This window comes from Pseudorasbora parva, chromosome 3, assembly GCF_024679245.1.
Source record: "Pseudorasbora parva isolate DD20220531a chromosome 3, ASM2467924v1, whole genome shotgun sequence".
Classification (NCBI taxonomy): Eukaryota; Metazoa; Chordata; class Actinopteri; order Cypriniformes; family Gobionidae; genus Pseudorasbora; species Pseudorasbora parva.
Window position 1 is genome coordinate 62,870,631 of NC_090174.1, and position 19,046 is coordinate 62,889,676.

The 19,046-nt window shown below is 40.7% G+C and overlaps 2 protein-coding genes across 3 annotated transcripts in view; both read left to right on the forward strand.

The window, feature by feature from the left end:
- Positions 1-11,516, forward strand: part of fubp3 (far upstream element (FUSE) binding protein 3) — a 74,497-nt gene extending 62,981 nt beyond the window's left edge. The window contains exons 13-20 of one of the 2 annotated variants that reach the window (XM_067439767.1): positions 1,098-1,258; positions 2,696-2,769; positions 3,510-3,586; positions 4,138-4,206; positions 5,692-5,757; positions 5,918-5,989; positions 6,357-6,481; positions 10,021-11,516. In XM_067439767.1, the coding sequence (XP_067295868.1) occupies positions 1,098-1,258; positions 2,696-2,769; positions 3,510-3,586; positions 4,138-4,206; positions 5,692-5,757; positions 5,918-5,989; positions 6,357-6,481; positions 10,021-10,029 (653 nt within the window). In that variant the 3' untranslated portion in view covers positions 10,030-11,516. The remainder of the gene's footprint in view (positions 1-1,097; positions 1,259-2,695; positions 2,770-3,509; positions 3,587-4,137; positions 4,207-5,691; positions 5,758-5,917; positions 5,990-6,356; positions 6,482-10,020) is intronic. The other variant, XM_067439768.1, reaches the window with a different exon arrangement.
- Positions 11,517-17,140: 5,624 nt separating this feature from the next.
- LOC137072141 (PR domain zinc finger protein 12-like) overlaps positions 17,141-19,046 on the forward strand; it is a 14,959-nt gene continuing 13,053 nt past the window's right edge. The window contains exon 1 of the mRNA XM_067440360.1: positions 17,141-17,357. Within this exon, the coding sequence (XP_067296461.1) occupies positions 17,156-17,357 (202 nt within the window). The 5' untranslated portion in view covers positions 17,141-17,155. The remainder of the gene's footprint in view (positions 17,358-19,046) is intronic.

A 19,046-nucleotide genomic window follows, 5' to 3' on the forward strand; every position in this document is an offset into this window, starting at 1 on the left:
TCTCTCTCTCTCTCTCTCTCTCTCTCTCTCTCTCTCTCTCTCTCTCTCTCTCTCTCTCTCTCTCTCTCTCTCTCTCTCTCTCTCTCTCTCTCTCTCTCTCTCTCTCTCTCTCTCTCTCTCTCTCACGCTCTTCCGGTAGAATTGTCCGTACGGCCCATACAAGGAAATTCCGACCTTTTAACGTCAAAGGGGACCCATGATCGAAAAAAACTTGCCGAAACTTATGACTAACCGGAAGTAGTATTTTTGACAAAGAAATACTCCCATCAAACGTCCACCTTAACTTTTGAAACTTTGTCTATGTTTAGTATGGGATTCCAAGTCTTTAACAGTGTAAAAAGATCAGTATGCATGAAACAGCATTTCACCCCCCCTTTAAGTATCAAAAGTAAATTTCCTTTGTCGCCGCATTATTGTATTATAGTTGTCTAAATGCACATTATGCCATCACGGTTTAAGCCAGTCAGTGACGCTCCATCTGACACACTAGCAGACGACTAACTTAAACTCATTTAAATACTTGTAGAAAAGTTACAAAGCTGCTGTCACTTTAAGGCCGAATGCACGGATCCAATACACTGATACACATCTGATATTCTCACACTGTTCACCTTCACTTAAGACAGAATCAACTTTGTTTATGTGAATACTCCACTAAATGAGCATTTGGACATCCGTCTTCTTCCATTTTGCTCTAAACTATAAATCAGTGTTTAATAAATGCTGTGAAATCATTGAACTTCACGAGACTCTACAAGAGTGATTCCTGAAAGGCTTTCTGCAAAAACCCAAACACCTTTAAAAGAAGAAAAAAATCATCCACTGACTTTCAAAGCTGCGACAGAAACGACTTTCCACTTCGAGGACCTTGATAGAAATGTAGTGGAGTAAAGAGGACGATATTTGTCTTTCAGATGGAGTGAAGTTAAAGTCAGAAGATTACAGAAAAAATAATACTCCAGTAAAGCACAGAGACTCAAACAGTGAACTTCAGTACAGGACTCGAGTAAATGTGCTTAGTGACTGTCCAGCTCTAAAAATAAGTCACAGAAAGCGTATTGGGCGATGCTGATCGTTTTAAAATGTGTTTTGCTCAGGTGGAGAGACCATAAAGAACATCAACCAGCAGTCTGGAGCTCATGTGGAGCTGCAGAGAAATCCTCCTCCTAACACCGACCCTAATGTTCGGATCTTTTCCATCCGCGGATCTCCTCAACAGATGGAGATGGCCAGACAGCTGATCGACGAGAAGATCGGGGTGCGTGATCGCTCACAAACACACACACACACACACACACACACACATATTACCAGTCAAAAGATCGGGGTGCGTGATCGCTCACACACTGGGTGGAGTTTGTAATGATGCTTAAAGGGCTAGTTCACTTTAAAATGAAAATGCTGTCCTCCTTTACTCATCCTCAAGTTGTTCAAACCTGTATGAATGTCTTTCTTCAGCTGAACACAAGGGGATATATTTTGAAGAATGTCAGAAACCAACCAGTTAACTGGAGCCATTGACTTCCATAGTTTTTTTTTTCCTACTATGTAAGTCAATGGCTCCAGTTAATCGGTTACTGACATTCGTCAAAATATCTTCCCTTGTGTTCAGCTGAAGAAAGACACTCATACAGGTTTGAACAACTTGAGGCTGAGTAAAGGAGGACAGCATTTTCATTTTAAAGTGAACTATCCCTTCAAAGAGCTCACCAAGGATGCATTTATTTAATAAAAAAATACATAAATCTGAAATATTCCTCCAGTGTAGATCATCTGTTCTCTGTGATTATATAGTAAAGTGCAATTTATTCCTGTGATCATCATCATCATTACTCCACTCGTCAGTGTCACATGATCCTTCACTAATCATTCTCATATGAGGATCTGAAAGGGATAGTTCACCCAGAAATGTAAATTGTGTGATTAATTCCTCCTGTGGTTGGACACCCGTCAGACCTCCGCTCATCTTCACACACAGATGAAGATATTAGTGTTGAAATCCGATGGCTCAGAAAGGCCTTCATTGACACCAATGTCATTTCCTCTCTCAAGACCCATAAAGGCACTAAAGACGTCGTTACAAAGCCCATCTCACTACAGCGGCTCTACAATCATTGATGAAGAGATGAGAAGAGTTTCTGTGTGTGAAAAAACTAAATAACGACTTATATAGTGATGGCCGATTTCAAAACAAAGCTTCGAACCGTTATGACTCAGTGAATCGATGAATCAAAGTCACGTGATTTCAGCAGTTTGACTCGCGATCTGAATCATGAATCGATTCACTGACTCATAACGGTTCGAAGCTTTGTTCTGAAATCGGCCATCACTATATAAGTCGTTATTTAGTTTTTTCACACACAGAAACTATCCTCATCTGTTCATCTGTCTGTGAAGATGAGCGGAGGTCTGACGGCTGTCCAACCACAGGAGGAATTAATCACACAATTTACATTACAGGCTGAACTAACCCTTTGAGAAACATCTCTCATGGCTGGGCGATTAAATGGAGGCTTCCTGGATAAAAGTGTTCATTTCTTTAATAGAAAACAGTCTTACTGACCCCAAACCTGGTGTGTGTGAATGCAAACGCTTAATGCATGCATGTTCAGAGTGTGTCAGTGGTTGATAGATTAGACAGACTCTCAGGTGTGTGTGTGTGTGTTCGGTCTCTGATGGCTCTTCTCCTCCTCAGGCGTCTGGAATGGGAGGAAACAGCAGCTTTGGACTCAGTCCTTTCACCCAGGGCCCAGCGACTCCTCATCAGAAGTGAGTGCCCCCTTTCCTTCCTTCCTTCCTTCCTTCCTTCCTTCCTTCCTTCCTTCCTTCCTTCCTTCCTTCCTTCCTTCCTTCCTTCCTTCCTTCCTTCCTTCCTTCCTTCCTTCCTTCCCTCCTTCCTTCCCTCCCTCCCTCCCTCCCTCCCTCCCTTCCTTCCCTCCCTCCCTCCCTCCCTCCCTTCCTTCCCTCCCTTCCTTCCCTCCCTCCCTTCCTTCCTTCCTTCCTTCCTTCCCTCCCTCCCTCCCTCCCTCCTTCCTTCCTTCCCTCCCTATCTTCCCTTTTCTTTTCTTCCTCTCCTTTCTTCCCCTTCCTTCCATTCCCTTTCCTTTGCTTCACTTTCCTTCCCTCCTCTATTTCCTTTTCTTTCTTTCTTTCTTTCTTTCTTTCTTTCTTTCTTTCTTTCTTTCCTTCTTTCCTTCCTTCCATCCCTCTCCTTCCTTACTTTCCCTTTCCTTCCTCTGCTTCCCTCTTTCCTCCCTTCCCTTTCCTTCGCTTAACTTTCCTTCCTTCTCTTTCCTCCTTTCATCCCTCTCTTTCCTGTCTGTCAGTGAGTTTATTCTGATCAGGAACTTGTTGCCTGTTAGGTTTATTCTAAGAGCAGAGTTTCCCTCAGGATCTGGTTTGCTTGTTGTTCTTGATGAGATGCACTGAATGTCAGTCGTGTGTCTAGCTCTTGTGTATAGAGTGTGTGTGTGTTTGTTTAATCTGTGAGGTGTTGTTTTGTGCTCTAGTGGTCCGCAGACGTTCATGACTGGAGGTTGGGGAACCACATATCAGACATGGCAGCCCCAGAGCCAGCAGGACCCCAGTGAGTCACACACGCACACACACACACACACACACACACACACACACTGCCCCTACCCCTAAACCTACCCATCACAGGAAACATTCTGCATTTTTACTTTCTCATAAAAACTCCTCCTGTGTGATTTATAAGCCTTTTGTAAAGTGGGGCCATGGGTAATGTCCTCATATTTCACCCTCTCCTGTAATACCTGTGTCATACCCATGGCATTATACACATTTGTGTCCTTGTGTGTCACAAAAACATGGCCACACACCCACGCACTCGTCTCAGGGTCCCCGCAGAGTCTTAAAAAGTATTCAATTTCAGAATCAAAATATAAGGCCTTAAAAAGTCTTAAATTCACAGAAGCATTGCGTTCTAGGTCTTAAATAATGTTAAACAGGTCTTAATTTTCCTACGTGCATGTAAGGCTACCTCATTGAAATGCTCTCGCCTCTTTTCACCAAGTCATTGAAATTTGACTTGGTGAAACCTGCAGATACCCTGCGTCTGTCACATCCTTGTGTCTTCTGAGGACCGTCACATTCATTTCAGTCTGGTTATTTCAGGTCACAATGGATCTCAGACCGGCCAAATGGACTATTCCAAAGCATGGGAGCAGTATTATAAAAAGCTAGGCAAGTACCTCTGAAACCACTTTTCCTTGAGCTTCTTCTGTGTAAACAACACCACAGGGGGACTCGCTTGAGAGGTTTTATTTGCCTGACTAACAATTTTCCGGGTCTGCCATATTATTTTCTGGCACTTTTGAAATCGGCTGGAATACTGTTGTTGTTTTTTTTACATTGCTCTTGATTAAAGAGCTGTGCACTAAAAGATCAGCAGATCCGTCTACAGCCTTATGAACGGTAAAACTGCGCTTAAAGTGATTTAATAAAACATTTGTGTTAATTTAAGCACAATTCACTTAACCCTAAAACACAATGCAATGTGTAAGATCTAAACACTTGTAAAAAAAAAAAATCAACGTGTAAAATTCATGGTTTATCGTTTATGGACTTCTCGATTGGGCCCGTAATTGGGCTTTGCAACTTCATTTATTATTGATTTAGTTTCATCAATGATAAATGATCAATTTTACACAATTTGGGTGAAAAATCTAATATATTGTATTTATCAGAGAAATTGTGATGCAAAATATGATTTTAAAAATCATGCTTATAGCACTGCATAATTTGGTGAGAAATTGATTTATATACCAATATGGCTTTATGATTAATTAAATTTAATATTAATTGATTTTACTTATCTTAAATACTTTATTTTTATTAAATACACTTTTATTTGACTGTAATATATTACCATAGTAAATTTAGTATTTAAAAAAAACAATAGTTTAATAATAATTTAATCTTGCATTACAACTGTAAAATTATAGGAGTCTAAATTTCCTCATTTTCAAATATGTTAAACTATCAAACTTTTAGTTTAAGGGGATAAAAAAATAATGTATATTCTTTTATTTATCAGGAAATTGGGAGACAATGTGATTTAATAATATCCGTGTTTGCAGGACTGCGCTATTTGGCTAACTATTTATATATATATATATATATATATAGCAATGTGGCTTTATTTTTATTATTAAAAAATATTTTAAAAAAATTTAATTACTAAACAAAATTTGTAAGAGAATTTTTTCATTTAAATTAGTTTTTTTAAATAATTTAAATTGTATAATATTTAATAATTTAAATATTACATTTTAATATTTTTATGTATTATAAATATTTTATGTTTTTATTAAATACACAATTTTGTTAAACAGAAAAATATCACCATAGTAATATCCATGTTTGCATGGCTGTGCAATTTGGTGATTTTTATTTTTTATGTTATATCCCAATGTGGCTTTATTTTAATTTATAAAAATAAATTACAAAAATAGTTATTTAATCATTTTAACAATTAGTATTTAAAAATAATAACAATAAATAACTCTAAAATTACAATACTAACACTTAATTTCCTCGTGTTCGAATGTCAAACCGCCAAACTTTTATTGTGGTGTAAAACCGCAAGCGTCTCTTGTGGTCAGCGCTGTTCATTATAAGTTTGTGAAGATGTTTGGCGCATGTTAAAGCAACTCAAACTCACAGCAGATGCGGACGAAGCTGCAGATGAATCGAGACGCTCTGAGACGCCGGCGGATCATGAGCTGCTCACGTGTAAATGAACACAGCGATGCGCTTCACTCTCAAACACACAGCGCATGTATTTGTTTAATTAAATCACAGGCTTTGACATTTCACAATAGCCGTATTGCGTTTTCTGCCATATTTTGCCGGATCCTGCGGGCCTTTAGAGTAAATGATGTTCTCTGTGCAGGTCAGCAGAACCAAGGCCAGAGCAGCGGCTCCGACTACAGCAAAGCATGGGAGGAGTATTACAAGAAACAGAGTAAGAACGCTTGTCCTCCGGGTGTTAAAGGAACTCTCCAGCGGGTTTAGAAATAGGGCTTATTCAACTTCTGCAAATGCATTTTTGTCTTAATCAAGTGCATGCATTGTTTTAGTTTGGCAGGGTTGCCGTTAGCTTAGCTTAGCATAATGAATGGAATCCTATGTTGCCAGATAGCAGGATTCCATTCATTATGCTAAGCTAACAAGGCGAACCTGCCAAACTAAAACAATGCATGCACTTGACTTAGACAAAAATGCATTTTCCCGCATATCTAAATGTAGGAAAGAAGTTGAATAAGTGTTCATTTAAGCGATAGTAGCTGGATGTCAGTGTCTCATCCTCGTGTGTGTGTGTGTGTGCGCAGCTCAGGCAGCCGGTCCTGGCTCTCAGCAGAGTTCTCCTCCAGACTACAGCGCCGCCTGGGTGGAATATTACAGACAGCAGGGGGCGTATTACAGCCAGGGACAAACACAGGCTCCTGGCCTCCCGGTAAAAACGCGCACACACACACTGCCTGAGCTACTACAGTTTATCATAGTATATTTATCAGCTTGTGCACTGCTGGTCAAATGTTTGTAGCTCTTTGAACATTAATAGAGTCTCTTCTGCTCCCAGAGGCTGCATCTGATCAAAAATACTGTTAAAATTAGAGGTGTAACTAGAGACGGAATCTGACAATTTGTTCGCATGATCGGCCCAGGTTGGTTTTACTGGTTCGCGGTGTTACTATGACATGAACTTCATCTGCAGAGCCGCTCTGAGAGTCACTTTATGAGCATTTTACCGTTTAATCTGAGAAAAACTGTCATATTATAAACACCCAGACAGGGCTGTACCCACCATTGAGGACTGGAGTAGTAATGTCTGGAATGAGGACTGTAGTAATGTCTGGAGTAAGGTCTGGGGTAGTGAGGACTGGGGTAGTGAGGACTGGGGTAGTGAGGACTGGGGTAGTGAGGTCTGGGGTAGTGAGGACTGGAGTAGTGAGGACTGGAGTAGTGAGGACTGGAGTAGTGAGGACTGGAGTAGTGAGGACTGGAGTAGTGAGGACTGGAGTAGTGAGGACTGGAGTAGTGAGGACTTGAGTAGTGAGGACTGGGGTAGTGAGGACTTGAGTAGTGAGGACTTGAGTAGTGAGGACCGGGGTAGTGAGGACTGGGGTGGGTAGTGAGGACCGGGGTGGGTAGTGAGGACCGGGGTGGGTAGTGAGGACCGGGGTGGGTAGTGAGGACCGGGGTGGGTAGTGAGGACCGGGGTGGGTAGTGAGGACCGGGGTGGGTAGTGAGGACCGGGGTGGGCAGTGAGGACCGGGGTGGGTAGTGAGGACCGGGGTGGGTAGTGAGGACCGGGGATGTGAGGTCCGGGGATGTGAGGTCTGGGGTATTGAGGTCTGGGGTATTGAGGTCTGGGGTATTGAGGACTGGAGTAGTGAGGTCTGGAGTAGTAATGACGAGTAGTAGTGAGGCCTGGAGTAGTAGTGAGGCCTGGAGTAGTAGTGAGGCCGGGAGTAATAGTGAGGCCGGGAGTAGTAGTGATGACGAGTATTGAGGACTGGAGTAGTAGTGAGGTCTGGAGTAGTAATGATGAGTATTGAGGACTGGAGTAGTGAGGCCTGGAGTAGTGAGGTCTGGAGTAGTGAAGTCTGGGGTGCTTCTCAATATCCCTTCTCGTTTCCTTGCTCCTCTGTCCTCCATCCTGTGACCCGGAAACTGATGGAGCTCAGCCATCTTGTAGGAGATGTCAATTCTCTAATGCACCGCGAGGTGGCGAGGATGGAGGAGTGAGGAGGCTTCCTGAGGAGTCATGAGCGAGGATACACAGGTGGATCCTTTGCGGAAGTGTTTTATCGACTAAACGTGACGCAAGCATTAATTCTCCTCCCCCATATCGTGCCACAGTTTATTCATTATTATTATGTTTACAAGTACAAGACACAAATGTTTGTCAAGTAACAACAACTGACAGTTGCAGAATTATATCAAAGCACAAGAAAATGAAAGAAACAAATAAAAACTAATACTATACAATAAAGAATTCTTTGTTAATAATAACTGGTAATATTAATTAAAATATGGACAAATGTGGTATTTTGTGGAGGCTGAAGCTCACAATATAAATAGTTATCTCTAATGTTTAAGAATCCTGACTAAATCCAGCGGTGCAGAGTCATCATTAATTGAAGCCGCTTTAAAGTGACGTTAAAGGGAGCGAGGATATATCATTTCACTTGATTAAATTCCTCGCAGTCCTCGCATCTTTTCCTCTCGTCCTTAATGATAATGATAAATGGGAATTGGGAATCAGCCCTGGAGTAGTGAGGACTGGAGGAGTAGTGAGGACTGGAGGAGTAGTGAGGACTGGAGGAGTAGTGAGGACTGGAGGAGTAATGAGGCCTGGAGGAGTAGTGAGCCCTGGAGTAGTTGTGAGGACTGGAGTAGTAGTGAGGACTGGAGTAGTAGTGAGGCCTGGGGTAGTAGAGTAGTGAGCCCTGGAGTAGTAGTGAGGCCTGGAGGAGTAATGAGGTCTGGAGTAGTAGTGAGGCCTGGAGTAGTAGTGAGGCCTGGAGTAGTAGTGAGGCCTGGAGGAGTAGTGAGGCCTGGAGGAGTAGTGAGGCCTGGAGGAGTAGTGAGGCCTGGAGGAGTAGTGAGGCCTGGAGGAGTAGTGAGGCCTGGAGGAGTAGTGAGGCCTGGAGTAGTAGTGAGGACTGGAGTAGTAGTCAGGCCTGGAGTAGTAGTGAGGCCTGGGGTAGTAGAGTAGCGAGGCCTGGGGTAGTAGAGTAGCGAGGCCTGGGGTAGTAGAGTAGCGAGGCCTGGAGTAGTAGTGAGGCCTGGGGTAGTAGTGAGGCCTGGAGGAGTAGTGAGGCCTGGAGGAGTAGCGAGGCCTGGGGTAGTAGCGAGGCCTGGGGGAGTAGCGAGGCCTGGGGGAGTAGCGAGGCCTGGGGTAGTAGCGAGGCCTGGGGGAGTAGCGAGGCCTGGGGGAGTAGCGAGGCCTGGGGGAGTAGCGAGGCCTGGAGGAGTAGTGAGGCCTGGAGGAGTAGCGAGGCCTGGGGTAGTAGTGAGGCCTGGGGGAGTAGCGAGGCCTGGGGTAGTAGCGAGGCCTGGGGGAGTAGCGAGGCCTGGGGGAGTAGCGAGGCCTGGAGGAGTAGTGAGGCCTGGAGGAGTAGTGAGGCCTGGGGTAGTAGTGAGGCCTGGAGTAGTAGTGAGGCCTGGGGTAGTAGTGAGGCCTGGAGTAGTAGTGAGGCCTGGGGTAGTAGTGAGGCCTGGGGGAGTAGCGAGGCCTGGGGGAGTAGCGAGGCCTGGAGGAGTAGCGAGGCCTGGAGGAGTAGCGAGGCCTGGGGTAGTAGCGAGGCCTGGGGTAGTAGCGAGGCCTGGGGTAGTAGCGAGGCCTGGGGTAGTAGCGAGGCCTGGAGTAGTAGCGAGGCCTGGGGGAGTAGCGAGGCCTGGGGGAGTAGCGAGGCCTGGGGGAGTAGCGAGGCCTGGGGGAGTAGCGAGGCCTGGGGGAGTAGCGAGGCCTGGAGGAGTAGCTAGGCCTGGAGGAGTAGCTAGGCCTGGAGGAGTAGCGAGGCCTGGGGTAGTAGCGAGGCCTGGGGTAGTAGCGAGGCCTGGGGTAGTAGCGAGGCCTGGGGTAGTAGCGAGGCCTGGGGTAGTAGCGAGGCCTGGGGTACTAGCGAGGCCTGGGGTACTAGCGAGGCCTGGGGTACTAGCGAGGCCTGGGGTAGTAGCGAGGCCTGGAGGAGTAGCGAGGACCGGGGTAGTAGCGAGGCCTGGAGGAGTAGCGAGGACTGGAATAGTAGTGAGGACCGGGGTAGTGATGATGATGATCACATGAATAAATTACACTTTACTATATATTCATATAGAGAAGAGATGATTTAAGTGTCAGGTATTTTTTACTGTATTTTTGATAAAGTTGAAGCAGTGAAGGTGAGCAGACGAGACTCTTTCAGAAACACGAAATGTGAATTATTCCAAAGGTCTGTCCGCCGGTGAGTGTGTGTATCTCTGACTGCATCTCCTTCTCTTCCGCAGGATCATTAAAGCGGACGACTGCGGACCCTTTAGTTGAAGATTTTTGAATCACTGCGAGGAGGAAACAGACCTTTTGTAACAGAGGTTTCTAGATTTGCAACGCCTTGAAGACTTTTACTTTTTTTCTTAGTGAGAAACACTAGCTGTAGAATGACTTATATGATTTAAAAAGAGAACTATTTCTAAATCAGGACATCAAATTGTTACTAAATCCTTGTGTACACACACCATTTATCTGAATGGGCAATTTCCGGGATCCTTTTTGGACCGTTTCAGAGTTGGTTTGTTTTCTATTCTTCCTTTTTAAGTCAACGATATATATATATATATTATTCAGATGTATATCACCAAAACGAACCCCGGAGTTGCGGCATTTCATCGATCGCGCAATATAATCTCTTATTTTTCTAGTTCTGTTGCAATAAAATGATCGTGGGCTTAGCAGTCTTGAATACGTTATCGTTTAGTTTTGTCATGCAATGTTTTAAGAATGTGTACAAAATGTTTTCTTTTGTTTTGTTTTCTTTCTTTTACATAAAGCATTTTAATTCAGTGCGATAAATAAAAAACTGTGATGTTTTTGTTACAGAAATATATGCTTTTGTTACACGAAAAACGGCGAATGGCAGTCGGTTCCTGATGATGTAATTCCTCATGTACTTTGTATTCTGTTTTCATTGTCATTTTATTGTACTCTGGTTGAAAAAGGTGCAATATCTTATTTCACTTCTTTTTTTTTGAAACAAAGATGGATTTCGCTAATATTTTGACAGACGTTTAACTTGTAGATCTTAGGGTTTTTTTTAGACGTATGCAAATGTAACGGATAATAATTTTTTATTACAGTGATTTGACGGGGAAAGGGTGGTTGTTTTTTGCCTTTTGCTCTCTTGTAAAACTATGTATGTATGCTCAGATACTTGACTAAATACTTTATTTAAAAAATATATATAATTAAATCAAAGACTCTTTTTGTCCTGTGTTTTGCAGGAAAACTGTCCCTGTTTTTCTGTTCTGTTTTCATACGGAAATTTGTCAAAGATTGTGAATGTGTAATTTGAAATTTGATGTTGCATCTTGCTGACAGATGAGACGTTTTATGTGTGTTCTGTAAACTTGGACTTTAAAGCGTTCAAGACTGCTAAGCCTCTGAGAGCCTACCTGTGTATTAATTAATTGTAGTTTTTTATATTGGAAGTATTGGAAGATCAAAGTTGTTGTCTTATTTGGTACCGGCGGTCTCTCGAAGCCCCTCATCCATCCCAGTACACACTGTGGACTCCTGTACAGTCCCGATCCAGTAACTTTTTAATTCTGTTTTTCCTTTCTACTCTGTGTGATCTAATATATGTATGATTGACTAGTTACAAATTGATCTAGTATTAACTTCATTGCTTAATGAAAAGGGATATTATAATTTCAAAATGTTTAATTTTAGTGTTTCTTTTCTTCCTCATGTGTACAGGTAACCATGTATTAAAATGATTGAAAGACGACCTCTTTTTTTTGTGCCTTTCTTCTGCGTCTTAGAGATGTTTGTATATATTTTATAAATGTAGTTCTACAGTAGCGGTTAAAAAAAAGATTTGTGCATTTTATCTGTTTATTTATTTTTCTCTCCATCGGGCGGCCGAATTAGTCACTACATTTTTATATCTGTGGTGGTTTGGGGTATTGGAGCAGCAAAATCGTACTTACGGGAGTGGAAATAAAGAAAATGTAATAATAAGAAAACATTTCCCCCGACAACCGCTGGCAACACTGCCTGAAAGTTGGAGATTTAACAGCTCCATGAAAATATTGGTTGGTTTTGCTCCAATACGAGATTTAAATATTAGTCGCGTTTGTTCTATTAACAAATTTATCGGTCTATTAAATGTAGATGTCGGTTGGTTTCATTCAATTAATACATTTAAATATCGGGGGGGGGGGGGTTGTTCTGTTAATAAATGTAAATATCGGTTGGTTTCGTTATATTAATACATTTAAATATCGGTTGGTTTCGTTATATTAATACATTTAAATATTGGGGGTTTGTTCTGTTAATAAATGTAAATATTGGATGTTTTTTTCATTAATACATTTAAATATCGGTTGGTTTCGTTATATTAATACATTTAAATATCGGTTGGTTTTGTTTTATTAATACATTTAAATATCGGTTGGTTTTGTTTTATTAATACATTTAAATATCGATTGGTTTTGTTTTATTAATACATTTAAATATCGGTTGGTTTTGTTTTATTAATAAATTAAAATTTTGGTCTGTTTCGGTCTATTAATAAATGTAAATATCAGGGGGGGGGTGTTCTGTTAATACATTTAAATATCGGTTGGTTTCGTTATATTAATACATTTAAATATCGATTGGTTTTGTTTTATTAATACATTTAAATATCGGTTGGTTTTGTTTTATTAATACATTTAAATATCGGTTGGTTTTGTTTTATTAATACGTTTAGATATCGGTTGGTTTTGTTATATTAATAAATTAAAATTTTGGTCTGTTTCGGTCTATTAATAAATGTAAATATCGGGGGGGGGGGGTGTTCTATTAATACATTTAAATATCGGTTGATTTTGTTCTGTTAATACATTTAAATATCGGTTGGTTTTGCTATAGTAAGAGATTTAAATATTAGTCGTTTTGTTCTATTAATAAATTGATAAATGTGGGGTGGAAATCAACCTGGCAACCGCTTAAAAAAAGCTCACTTGTTGTGATTACTAACCCCTGATACTCTCACCCCAGACACGGCAAAGCAGGAGCAACTTTACTCTTTTTACGGATATGAATGAAAAGACATTAATGTACGCAATTTTCCGCGAAAAACATCCTGACAGGTGTAAAATATGAACGCTTATAACAGTCAGACAAAGACACGCTTTTCATTTAAAGTGTTATGTTAGGCCCGGCTCCAGAATCACATCACTGAGGGAAAGTGCAGGCTGAGCACCGGCTCCACCATAGCACTGTACGTGAGAAATTATGATTATTTATTTACAAGTCATCACAAAAATATTTTGCTACAAATTGTCTATTTATATATTAGTCTGCCTTTACATTGCTTTAATGTGTTACTAGTATTTTAACATGTCATCTTCCTGAGAACCTTTTTTTCTTTTTCTTTTCTTTTTTTAGATTGTTTGGAGCATGAAAAACTTATATATATATAAATCTCTCTGTTATATGCTGTATCTGCTCTATAAAAGGACACCAGAACCCATTTATTGAGCAAATTAAAAGGCAAAGACAATGGGATTTTCTTTTCATTCACCAATTATTTGCAATTTTTTATTTTTTTATTTATTTTTATCCAAACTTTGTATTAAGGTGTTTCTCAGTGTTATGAAAGATACAAAAATATTCCGTTTTACTTATTGGAAAATGTGTGTAAACATGGCCATAAATGCCATTCCCACTATTGACAATGCCGTCTATAGCCTACACTGTATCTAATTTGCATATGAATCTGTTTTGGGACAATATGTAGGCCTAATGTAAAAAGACGTGTAATATATTTTCAAAGGAATGTCTTATATTTCCAGACTTAAAACTGTTTGTTGTCAGTGAAATTCGCTAAAATATAAAACCTGTAGGCCTACTCTGGGTCTCAGGGGGATATTTCTGATATTTCGGCATTTATATTTAGATGTCGCTTCCTAAACTTTGCAGATGACCGTCTGTCCTCAGAGCAACAATAGTTTTACTCGATGAATGTGATAGCGACGATCGACACGATCACTAAAATGCTCTTGCGTGTCTCACAAAGTCCCGTACAAATGAAGCTGTCAGCAATAAATATCTTTCTTACATCGTGTCTTGACTTTGCCTGCGCTAACTCAATGAAGAGCCGAAAAACTCGTTTAAACGGAGATTATGATCGAGAGATTAACAACTATATCTGTGATCAGCTACATCACTCAGCGCTGTGTGTGTGTGTGTGTGTGTGTGTGTGTGTGTATTCAGTGAGAGGTGGTTTGTGGGAGGATTCATTGTGCGTACTAATGGATTTTTAAACACAGATGAGTTTCCTTCTCTTCTGCCCTCAGGCTGACAAAACGTGTGTGTGTGTGTGTGTGTGTGATGGGTAGGTGCAGGGGCAGTGTGTGTGTGTGTGTGTGTGTGTGTGTGTGTGTGTGTGTGTGTGTGTGTGTGTGTGTGTGTGTGTGTGTGTGTGTGTGTGTGTGTGTGTGTGTGTGTGTGTGTGTGTGTGTGTGTGTGTGTGTGTGTGTGTGTGTGTGTGTGTGTGTGTGATGGGTAGGTTTAGGGGCTGTGTGTGTGTGATGGGTAGGTTTAGGGGCTGTGTGTGTGTGTGTGTGTGTGTGTGTGTGTGATGGGTAGGTTTAGGGGCAGTGTAAGGGGATAGAAAATACGGTTTGTACAGTATAAAAACCATTACGCCTATGGAGAGTCCCTGTAAACCACATAGACCAACATGTGTGTGTGTGTGTGTGTGTGTGTGGTATATTTTGCATATTATCATATAGGTAATAATGTGATTAACAGAAGTGTGTTTAATAGTTTTAGTTTATGATAATTTAATTTGAATGCATGACTGGCAATAGTTTAAAACACTGGGAGAACGAAAAGCTTGTTAGTCTAACTTAATAAAATTGTGACACCTCGTATTTCTGTGAATGTTTCCTGAACTTAATCTACTCTTGTTCAGCCATTTTTGTTTGTTTTTAAGAAAATGAAAAGACCTGTCAGAGTTTTACGTGTTTAATGTTTAGTTGTTTTTTTTACAGCGTTTGTTCGAAAAGATATTTGAAATATAAGCGTATGCTCTACTCTTCACCACAATGGTAACCCTCCAAAAACACGAATATAACAGAAACTAATAAACAACCACAAAACAGAACATTAAACATTAAAAAGTCTCTGTTTTCTCATCTCGTTAGAAATGCATAAAATATCACTTTATTTAAACATTAGTCTCCGAATTCAGTCCCTTAGCAGAGCAAGATGGGGAGTGGAAGATTGAATCATAATCTGAAAATAAAAACATCAAGTTATGTCAAAGAGTGACGGTCAAAGCGATCACATCTGAACCAGAAACCTGATATAATGCTGTTAAATCAAGATGAGTTGCTTAAATAAAGTGAACAACGTCATAAAATCATTCTTTTTAATGCACCACACAAAAATTGTTAAACATTTTAAAGCGAATAAATGAATCCAACAAAACTGTGTTGACTGAACTAAACTGATTTAATTTGAATAAAGTGAAGGATGTGTAAAACCGTTCTGGTTCTGAATGAATGATGTTCTGCTGATGGAGGGAGTCTGCTGTGATCATTACGGCTTTCATTATTAATGAGTGTTTGCATCTACATTATTGAATGTTCATATTTCACATCGCACCACTTTACACACACTTACGCATTTCTGATCCGACTGAGTGCGCATTAATATCTGCAGATATTAGAGAATATAAACCCAGTATCTCGTGTTTTCATCAGAACTTCTGGTTCTGCACGAGGATGATGAGTTTGTATATTAATGTTTCTGTATGGTTTTGCTTTTATAAGCAGTGCCATTAGAAATAGTTTCCTGAATGAATGAATGGCCATTTATTAATGTCTCAGATTCAGTTCTTCAGTTTAGACCAGAAATGTTCTATATAAGGGGAAATGTCTTCATTTTGTGCATAATACTTTCAGGTTTATTGGGTTGTTTACATTTGTTTTCCTGTGATAAAGTATGTTCACAAGCTGTTTAATTCATACAAATGAATTAAAATAACCAAATGAATGAATTAAAATAACCAAATGAATGAATTAAAATAACCAAATGAATGAATTAAAATAACCAAATGAATTAATTAAAATGGAGGGAAACCCCTAAAATGATTCCAAAGAAGCTTTATTTATAAGAGACTTCATCATGAAGTGCAGCTGAATCTGTTTTTAAACCGAATGAATGAATGAATGAATGAATGAATGAATGAATGAATGAATGAATGAATGAATGAATGAATGAATGAATGAATGAATGAACGTTCGGACATCACATGATGATGACAGACCCTCCTCAGAACACATGGCACATTGATTCACATCAAATGAAAAGGAAGAGAGGGTTAAACTCTCCATCCGTCCGGAGAAGAGAGAAGCCCGAGACCGGTCGATGTTCATAAATACGGCGTATAATATAATCTCACAGATTTACCACGCCAGACAATATGACCTGTGCTTGCATGAATTCTTTTGTGAATATTTCCCAGTGTTAAGTCATTTTCTGTCTCAGCTATTGAACATTTACATTGTAATTATTGCCCATTCAAAAAATCTAATCAAGACACATTGCACATTATTCTAATATAACATTTTTAATCTATAATATATTATTGGTATTATATATATATATTAGCATAAATAGGTCATATATAATAGCCTAAAAAACATAATGGCACTGTATAGTCATAATATATGGTCTATACAATATATTTTCATTTGTTAAACATTTTACTCAGTGTGTGTGTGTGTGTGTGTGTGTGTGTGTGTGTGTGTGTGTGTGTGTGTGTGTGTGTGTGTGTGTGTGTGTGTGTGTGTGTGTGTGTGTGTGTGTGTGTGTGTGTGTGTGTGTGTGTGTGTGTGTGTGTGTGTTGAGGTTAATAACAGCTGGTTAAATGTGTGGGAATAATTGTAGGCTGTGATGTGTTAATAGCCTCTATACAGGTGTTGAGCCACTTATGTCAGATTATCTCTCTCTCTCCTCTCTCTCTCTCTCTCTCTCTCTCTCTCTCTCACACACACACACACACACACACACTCTCTCTCTCTCTCTCTCTCTCTCTCTCTCACACACACACACTCTCTCTCTCTCTCTCTCTCTCTCTCTCTCTCTCTCTCTCTCTCTCTCTCTCTCTCTCTCTCTCTCTCTCTCTCACTTTATATCTGTCTCCTCTCTTTACAAAGACAGAGTTTCTCATTGGGTGTGTGTCTTTAAGGGGTGGCGGGGCTCCAGCATAAAGAGGTTTTGTGTGTGTGTGTGTGTGTGTGTGTCTGTGTGTAGGTGGGTTGGGGGGGGTCATTAATAACTAATTAGAGGCTCGGAGCCACAGGCTCCTATAAGTGGCCCCGCTCCAGAGGCACCGCAGCAGTTTCTGTCCATCCCGCATCAGCACACATGGGTTCGGTTCTGCCCGCGGAGGCGCTCGCGCTCAAGTCCCGGTTCCGGTCGCAGCTGTGTGAGATCATCACCTCTGATATCCTGCACAGTTTTCTGTACGGCCGATGGAGGAACGTGCTGGGAGAGAGCCCGTACGAGGAGCAGCAGAGCCCGAGGACCGCCTTCACGGCAGAAGCCCTGGCGCAGTCATTCACAGGAGGTAGGTACTTTCGCGTTCTCACTCGGGCAGTCGCAGCTTCATTTTGTACTTTTTCTAATTTCACGATAAGCAAAGATCTGTTAAAATCCTATCGCTATTTATGTTTTATTAAACCTTCAGCCTGCAGGTGAAATGATGATGATAATGTTCTCTGATGAAGGCAGCAAACGCCGACCTTCCGCTATTTTTAAAACCAAATAACTTTTTTCTTTTTCTTTTTTTTTTTTTTTACCAAAAACTAACCAGAAAGTTGCAGCTAGAGTGTGTGTGTGTGTGTGTGTGTGTGTGTGTGTGTGTGTGTGTGTGTGTGTGTGTGTGTGTGTGTGTGTGTGTGTGTGTGTGTGTGTGTGTGTGTGTGTGTGTGTGTGTGTGTGTGCGTGTGTTTAACAACCTAAAGAGAGCACAGAACGTTCTCTGTTGATTATTTTTCTTAAGTTCTATTTTTTTATAACCATAAAAGAGAAAGTTCCACGTGCTGTTGGGACGATTGGATTGTGTGCGGTGTAAATGTAAGATCCGGTGTTTTTGAGATGTAATTCAAATGTTTGAACTAAGAGATATCGATTTTACATGTTAGATTATTGGTAAAATGTGATATAGGCTACCTAATTAGAAATTAAATAGGTCAACTTTTTCGCTAATAATAAAATTATCAAGAAAAAATAGTCTCCGCATGTTTAATTTGGTTATTGTGTATTTGTTGAAAATATTTGAATTATGCTGTTGATAGCCTATAAAAATATCCCAATGTGTTTACTTCTGCTCGCGAGAAAAACTTGACGGTTTTCCTCACAAACTCAGATGAAACTCTAGGAAAAGAGTGATGAACTGCGCGAGCTGTCAGTGGGAATGAACTCTGGGAATTTCTTCCCAAGCTCCCTGAAGATGCCGTTCTCCAGCATTTTGTCTCCTTTCTTTCGCTCCATTGAAGCCGTTTAACGCGGTGAAAAGGTGCTTTTTTTCGGACCCGCCCGCGCGCTCGATCGGCGTGTAACCGCCGCTGACTGAATGAAGCGGCTTTAAATTCATTTGGTTAACTTTGTGCTTGACCTGAGAAAGCCAAAGAAAAGATTCCCATTCTCGGAGCTTTATCCCGCATTCATGGATCTGTGGACAGGCTCTTTTCCTCTCCTGGCATCTCCGCTTCTCTCCATTAACACACCGTGAACGGCTCTTTCTGTCCTCATTCACGGCGTGTCAAGCAGCTAATCGCCTTTCCATCTTTTTGTTAGCGAAATTCCTGCGTGTTTTTAAACAAGCCATCGCTTCATTCACTCACATTTATTGCTACAAACGTGGTGAAAGGATAATGAATGTGGAATGAGTCAGTGGAGAATAATGAGTGTCAGCGCGGTTCTTCACCTTCTCCTCAGCCGATTCTTTGATTCCGACATTAAATGCGAGTGTCTTTCTTTGGGGCTTTGAGGCGATTTTCAATGCGCTTTTACAGTTCCCCTCCCCAACATTTAACGCGTTTAATCCGGTTAAATAGAGGTCATATTTCGTGACCAAAATAATAATAAAGGGGATTCGTTTCATTCATTTCGTTTCGAAGTGTCATTACGCTCTAAAAAAAATGCTGGTTTGCTTCAACGGTCAAATATGAAGAGGAAAAAACACAAAAAAAACCCCGTTGGTTCAAAATTTTAAATTACATTTTTAAACCCAACGGTTAAGTTTATCCATATT